Source organism: Nansenia antarctica (genome assembly GCF_963989245.1).
Source record: "Nansenia antarctica genome assembly, chromosome: 17".
Classification (NCBI taxonomy): domain Eukaryota; kingdom Metazoa; phylum Chordata; class Actinopteri; order Argentiniformes; family Microstomatidae; genus Nansenia; species Nansenia antarctica.
Window position 1 is genome coordinate 27668047 of NC_137687.1, and position 7500 is coordinate 27675546.

General features: G+C 51.9%; 1 protein-coding gene across 1 annotated transcript in view; it reads left to right on the forward strand.

Annotated features, from left to right (window-relative positions):
* faf1 (Fas (TNFRSF6) associated factor 1) overlaps positions 1–7500 on the forward strand; it is a gene marked incomplete at its 5' end in the record, with an annotated part of 131764 nt that overhangs the window by 47900 nt on the left and 76364 nt on the right. Inside the window, one exon of the mRNA XM_080547517.1 lies at positions 1035–1140. Coding sequence (XP_080403643.1) covers positions 1035–1140 — 106 coding nt within the window. The remainder of the gene's footprint in view (positions 1–1034; positions 1141–7500) is intronic.

Consider the following 7500-nt stretch of genomic DNA (forward strand, 5'->3'; position numbering starts at 1 on the left):
AATAACGTGTCGTTGACTTCCAGACCTGTGGTGTGTTGAGGGTCTGGTTCGCAGCTGGTGAGAGTAGTGTCGAGGGGGGCTCAGTAACAGGCTAAATGGACTGCACTTGTATTGGCTAGAGTTGGCTCTGAGGTAATGGTTCGGCCCGATTGTCGTTTTTTTTAATGAGTGGATCAATGAGAGGAGGCGCTGTGGGGTCTATATATATATATATATATAAGATCAACATGTTTTCGTTTCCTAAGTGAGGGAAAATGGACTGACTCATTCCAAATTGCTTTACAACGGCCTCTCATTCACACATTCACACACCAATGGCGGGAAGCTACCATGCAAGGCGCCGGCCCGCTCATTGGGAGCAATTCAGGGTGTTCAGTGTCTTGCCCCAAGGACACCTCAACATGCGGCCAGCCGGGGATCGAACCGCCGATCTGCCGACCTTGCGATCTTTAGACGCCGGCTCTACCTCTTGAGCCACAGCCGCGCCCCCCCGACTCAGATTTCTTAGGAGCACAGTACTTATGTACAACTTACAATGCTCAAGCTGTTATTTACACACAACGACCACTAGTTGTCCGCTTGTAAATTAGCCTGCCTCCTCCAGAGAAAAACAGCCAAATAGCTTTATACCAGCTTATCCTGATGTGATTTTGAAATTTGATCGAGTGCAAAGATATAACATTGTTCTTTACTCACACGGCTGTTCTAGTGTTAATGCAACTGGCCGCCATGTGCCTGATTAGCCCAGGCCTCTGCAGCAGCAGGCTGGGTTCTGGAGCTCCATGCTGAGCGGTGCTTCCAGCCAGGCCTGCCCGGGCAGAGATGCTGGAGAGAGGGGGGTGGGGGGGCAGAGAGGGAGGGAGAGAGGGAGGGAGGGAGGGCGAGCCCCCGGGGACCCCCACAGAGGCACTTCACGACAGGGATAAGTATCCGACGAGCCTCAGCTTGTTCTCCACTTGACTCTGATGCTGTTTGTGTTTCTCTCTCTCCCCCCCGCCCCCTCCCCCTCTCTTCCTCTCCTCCTCCTCCACCAGCGTTTTGCAAGAGTCGTTAAACCAGAACTTCCTGCTGGTCATCAACCACCGCGAAGCCCAGAGAGACTACAGCCTTAACTTCCCTGGCAGCAGAACTATACAGGAGGTACGTACCCTAGCCCCTACACCCTACACCTTACACCCTAGACCCTACACCCTAGCCACTACGCCCTACACACCTTACACCCTACACTCTATACCCTACACCCTACACCTAGCCCCTGGGCCAGTCCCACTCATATTTTTCTTTTTATTGCGATAGACACAGTAGAGATTTGACAGGAAGGATGGGTGAGAGAGAGAGAAGGGATGACATGCAGGATATGTCCGAGGCCGTAATCGAACCAGGAACCCTGCAGTTACGTGGTCGACACGTTACGTGCGTTACGCCACCAAGCGCCCTAGTTCTACAATCATTTCTAAGCGTCATTTATCCAAACTCCAGTAGAATGCGTGGTGGGGAGGGGCTATTCAAAACGGTCACATGGTCTCACAGTCTCTTCACTAAGTCCCCCTGCATCTCCAGTTGACACACTGGGTTTAAAGGCTCTCCGTCTCTGGCCAATAATTTGATTGATGGCATAGATAGTCTTTGCAACTATGGCAATAGGAACAGACCTACATATTCATCAGGACAGCTCAAGTTTCTCTGCAGCTCAAGAGCCTCACAGCTGGAGGGGGGGGGGGGGGCGGTATTGTGTGTTTCCTGCAGCGTGTTAGACGTTACATGTTACATTTAGGTCATCCCCCAGGTCGTTAACATCTTTGACATTTAGCAGACGCCTTTATCCAAACAACAAATACATTTGTCTAAAGTGAGTGAGTCATATCTCTCCATCAGTCGTCATACGGAAAATCTATCTATGCGTGGGCCAGGGGCCGTTGGCAGTCACAATGCTAGAAGGATTGATCTTTCTTAGCAGATGGAGGTCAGGATGAACCCTCTCCTTCCTCCTCTCCTCCTCTCCTCCTCCTCCTCCTCCTCCTCCTCCTCCTCCTCCTCCTCCTCGACTCCTATCTTCCTCTCCTCCTCTTCCTCTCCTCCTCCTATCCTCCTCTCCTCCTCTCCTCTTCCTCTCCTCTCCTCCTCCCCTCCTCTCCTCCTCCTCTCCTCCTCCTCTCCTCTTCCCCTCCTCCCCTCCTCCCCTCCTCTCCTCCTCCCCTCCTCTCCTCCTCCTCCTCCCCTCCTCCTCTGAATCTCTCCATCTGCTCTCCACAGCCAGAGAGAGAGACAGTGTAAATGACTGGAAGCTGTTTGATCGGAGGCTAAATTGGTATTTGGAGGCAACGTTGGGGGAATGTGTTTGTGTAGCGGGGGAGGGTGGGGGGGGAGGGGAGGGGGGCTCGTTCATTCTCTCTATCTGAAACCAAACAGTGGATTTGCTAGCAGATGAAATATTCATGCGGACTGGGCCGGGTTTGTCCACTGGCCACACACTTATTACTGTCTCAGCTGCCGCTAAATCACTGGGTTGAAGTTCCCTCTGTGTGTGTGTGTGTGTGTGTGTGTGTGTGTGTGTGTGTCTGTGTGTGTGTGCTTTACATACAGCATTAAAAGAAAATAGAGATATAGGAAGTAAATAGATAAAACATTTAAGATAATAGATAATGGATAAAAAAGATATTGATAGAAGTGTTATTGTTCAATCGTAACTGCTGCAAAACACTTTCGTGACTGAAAGCTGCTTCGCCGTGTTTTGTTTTCACTCTTGGAATGAGCCACTAAAGGAGACCTCCAGCACCTTCTCAGACAGAGGTGGCCTCCTGTACACATAGAAATTATGCTCAGAGGAAACCCAGGGTGTGTGAGATTGGTTCCTAGGCTACTGGGTGTTACATCAGTTTTTCTTCCCCCAATCAGATTGGTTCCTATCCACAGCCATGACCACTACAGTAAACATGGCTGGTGTTGCAACACTTGTAGTCCCCCCCCTGGTCAGATTCGTTCCTAGCCCCTCCCAAGGCCAGACAGTACAGTAAACAAGCTGGTGTTGCAACACTTGTAGTCCCCCCCCAGGTCACATTGGTTCCTAGCCCCTGCCCTGGCCTGACTACAGCACTCAGGCTACTTGAGGGGGTTTTAATGGCTGTAATGGCGCTAATTGAAGAGATTAATCTGCCAGCGCGCGAGTGAGGGTCCAGATGGTGCTGATGAGCACCCCACTGTGAACCTCAAGTGTTTCTGCTGGGATTACCAACACAGAGCAGGGGAGGAGGGGCGGAGGGGTGGAGGGGCGGAGGGGTGGAGGGGCGGAGGGGCGGAGGGGTGGAGGGGCGGAGGGCGGGCGGCAGGGGAGAAGAAGAAAGGAGGCCAAGGGGCTGGTAGCCTGGTGGGGGGGCGGGAGGAGAGACAAAGCAGCTTCAAAACAGGCGTCCATGTTCCTCTGCAGGCGTCCATGTTCATGCAGCCCTGCCTGGTATTCTGCTGAGAGAGAGGGAGGCCCTCTGCCTTAACCCCCATAGGCTGGCTGGCTGGCTGGTTGGTTGACTGGCTGGTTGACTGGTTGGTTGGCTGGCTGGTTGGCTGGTTGGCTGGCTGGCTGGTTGGCTGGCTGGCTGGCTGGCTGGTTGGCTGGCTGGTTGACTGGCTGGCTGGTTGGCTGGCTGGCTGGTTGGTTGACTGGCTGGGTGGTTGGCTGGCTGACTGGTTGAGTGGCTGACTCGCTGGTTGACTGACTGACTGGTTGGCTGGCTGGCTGGCTGGTTGACTGGCTGGCTAACTGGCTGGCTGGCTGGCTGGCTGACTGACTGGTTGACTGGCTGGCTGGCTTTTAACCTCAATGGATGTGACTGGGTGGCTGGCTGGAGTTCCAGAATCCATCACACCCACGTGCTCTATGAACCCAGTATGAACCCAGTATGAACCCAGTATGAAGCTAGACGCTAACAGGGTGTAGGCTGGACCAACGTGCAGTCAGAGTGATTAGCTACAGGTGGCTAACTCCTCAACTCCTCAACAGGTGGTTGACTGTATGGGCTATAAAGGCCTAACAGAACTAGATCTAGTCTTGGGGCTTTAGTCACTTAACGACACGTTGTGTTTTGAATCCTTTCGGAGAATAACAACCTCTTTTGTTGTTGACACCTGTCGTGTTTCCTGGGGGGTATTCCATCAACAACCCTAAAGGAAAATCCAGGTTTATTCTGATAGGTCTCACAAGAGTTCTTAAAAATATCCAGGCATATTCTGATAAGTCTCGCGAGAGTTATCAAAAATAAGCCTGGATTTTCCTTTAGCGACGTTGATGGAATACCCCCCAGGCCAGTTCAGTTTGTGTTTGAGTTGAGTAGTAGAGAGATGGAGACAGGGGCGGTGCGTCCTGCAGTCTTCATGGTAAAGAGCTAAAATACCAAGTCAAGAAGAATGCAACAGCCCATACTGCCCCCCCCAGCCCATACTGCCCCCCCCAGCCCATACTGCCCCCCCCGCCACATATGGAGCTCACTACAGACCATCTTATTCCCCTCATCCTCTTTTGTCTTAGTTGAGGACCAGCCTGTGATCCCCCCACCCCCCCCTCTCTCTCTCTCTCTCTCTCTCTCTCTCTCTCTCTCTCTCTCACACACACCCATTCACTCTCTATCTCTATCTCTCCCCCCCCTCTCTCTATCTTACTCTCTATCTCTGTGTGTGTGTGTGTGTGTGTGTGTGTGTGTGTGTGTGTGTGTGTGTGTGTGTGTGTCTGTGTGTCTCTCTCTCTCTCTATCTTACTCTCTATCTCTCTGTGTAGTTTGTATGTGTCTGTGTATGTGTGTGTTTGTGTGTGTGTGTGTGTGTGTGTGTGTGTGTGTGTGTGTGTATGTGTGTCTCTCTGCCTGTTTGTGCATATCAATGGGGATAGAAGTCCTGTCTTGTTTGTCTTTGCCAAAGGCTCTGGCTCTGCCTTGTGGCTCCCAGGGAACAGCCTCTCTCCTCTCCTCTCTCTTCTTCCTCCCTCTCTCCCTTTGCTGCCCTTCGCATCTCACCCATCCACTCTCCTCTCCTCTCCTCTCCTCTCTCTCTCTCTCTCTCTCTCTCTCTCTCCCTCTCTAACCTCAAGGCATGGTTCCTAAGGCTGGTTGGTTGGCATTCCCAGCCAAGTTGAGAGGGGCTCCGCTGAGCTAAGCTGCAGAGTCAATGTTTGCCAGGAAAGTAGTGGGTAGAATAGGAGCTGGTCGCTGGGGCGGGGGCGTCCGTGACCGGACCAGTTGTCCTGGGGATTTCACCAGCCCTGTCCCCCGTCCCCCCCCCTCCCTCGCCCCGGTACCCCCCAACCAACCCCGGGTCCCTCTTGCTCTGCAGCTGGGGGAGATGAACGCAGGACAACAAAAAGATGGAGAGAAAGAGGGAGGGAGGGAGGGAGGGAGAGAAAGAGGGAGTTTGTTTGTGACTGTTTAACGGCAACCTTTTTCTTCTCTTTAATTTCCCTCTAGCCAAGGATTACTACTACTTGGCATTTGGAGTGATTCGATCATTAATGTAGCTGTGTGTGTGGGTGTGGGTGGGTGTCTGTTCATGTGGTGTGTGTGTTCATTTGGTGTGTGTGTGTTTGTGTGTGTGTGTTCATGTGGTGTGTGTGTTTGTGTGTGTGTGTGTGTGTGTTCGTGTGTCTGTGTGTGTGTGTGTGTGTGTTCATGTGGTGTGTGTGTGTGTGTGTGTGTTCGTGTGTGTGTGTGTGTGTGTGTTCGTGTGTCTGTGTGTGTGTGTGTGTGTGTGTGTGTAACCCTAGCCCTCCACAGCAGACTGTAGCCTGAAGACACAGTGGTCTCACAGCGGGGAGCCTCTTCTCGACGTCTTCATTAACGCCGGTTTAACCACGGCAGAGAACAACATCTCCTCTCTGGACATCACTGAGACTTAGTTTCTGTGTGTTTCTGTGTGTTTCTGTGTGTTTCTATGTGTTTCTGTGTGTTTCTGTGTGTTTCTGTGTGTTTCTGTGTGCCAGCGGCCATAAAACAGCTACGGAAATGCTACGACATTTCCCATGTTCAGCCATTTTCTTTACATACATACGATCTTCTTGGTGACTCAAACCCTGACGTCATTATTGACACGTCATGCGGGGTTTGTTACAGATACACGTCCTATATGACGTGATATCCCCCTAGAATTATATCACAGATAATAGGCTACTTTGGGAGTAATCAAGTAATAAAGTCACCGAATCATCGAGGTCCTGAGCTTTGCTGTGAGAAGTGACTGCAGTTCCCTGGCTGGCAGACAGGGGGCAGTGTTAGGCTGTTGTCACATGCAGCACAGACCTCAGGAAGAAGAAGATACAGGAGTTCTCAAACAAGGACAAGGAAAAAGCCCTCCCTTTTAATTTAATTCTTTCATTTTTTTTATCCCTACTGCCCCTCTGAAGCAAGGAGTTTTTTAATGCTTTAATTAGGATGTTTAATAGAAGACTACGGTACAGGCAGGGAGGATATGAGCTTCATGAATGGTTAATGATGGTTGTGTTTGGGCTGACATCAGCACCAGTAGTAGTAGTGGTAGTCCTGGGCCTCCCCTGGCCCCCACGCTTCCACTGGCTGACTAGCGGCTGTTGCGCAGGAGGTAGAACCGGCGTCTAATGATCACAAGGTCGGCAGATCGGCGGTTCGATCCCCGGCTGGCCACATGTCGAAGTGTCCTTGGGCAAGGCATGCACTTATATAGCGCCTTTATCCAAAGCGCTTTACAACGGCCTCTCATTCACCCATTCACACACCAATAGCAAGCTGCCATGCAAGGCGCTGGCCAGCTCACTGGGAGCAATTTCAGGGTTCAGTGTCTTGCCCAAGGACACTTCGACATGGGGCTCGAACCGCCGATCTGCCAACCTGTGTGTGGGGCAGTCCCACTCATATTTTTCCTTTTAATGACAGACACAGTAGAGATTATAACAGGAAGGATGGGTGAGAGAGAGAGAAGGGATGACATGCAGGATATGTCCGCGGCTGGAATCGAACCGGGATCCCTGCGGTACATGGTCAGCGCTTAATCCACTACGCCACCTAAGCGCCCCCCGATCTGCCAACCTTGCGATCATTAGACGGCGGCTCTACCTCCTGCGCCACAGCCTCCCCCACGGCACTAGTCCCTCCTGCTGCAAAGCACCCCCCCGACATGATGCTGCAAAGCACCCCCCCGACATGATGCTGCCACCCCTGTGTTTCACGGGTGTGATGGTGTTCCTCCCCCTTTTTCCTACTAACATAATGATAGTCATTATAGCCAAACAGTTCCTTTTTTTTGTTTCATCAGGCCAGAGGAAATTTCTCCAAAAAGTAAGATCCTTTGTCCCCCATGTGCAGTCGTAGACTGTCTAGGGCTAGCTCTGTGGGCCTAGCATGGGGCTAGCTCTGTGTTGAGCTAGCATTGGGCTAGCTCTGTGTGGGACAGAGCCCTGTGGGGCTAGCATGAGGCTAGCTCTGTTGAGCTAGTATGGGGCTAGCTCTGTGGGCCTAGCATGGGGCTAGCTCTGTGTGGGACCATCCCTGT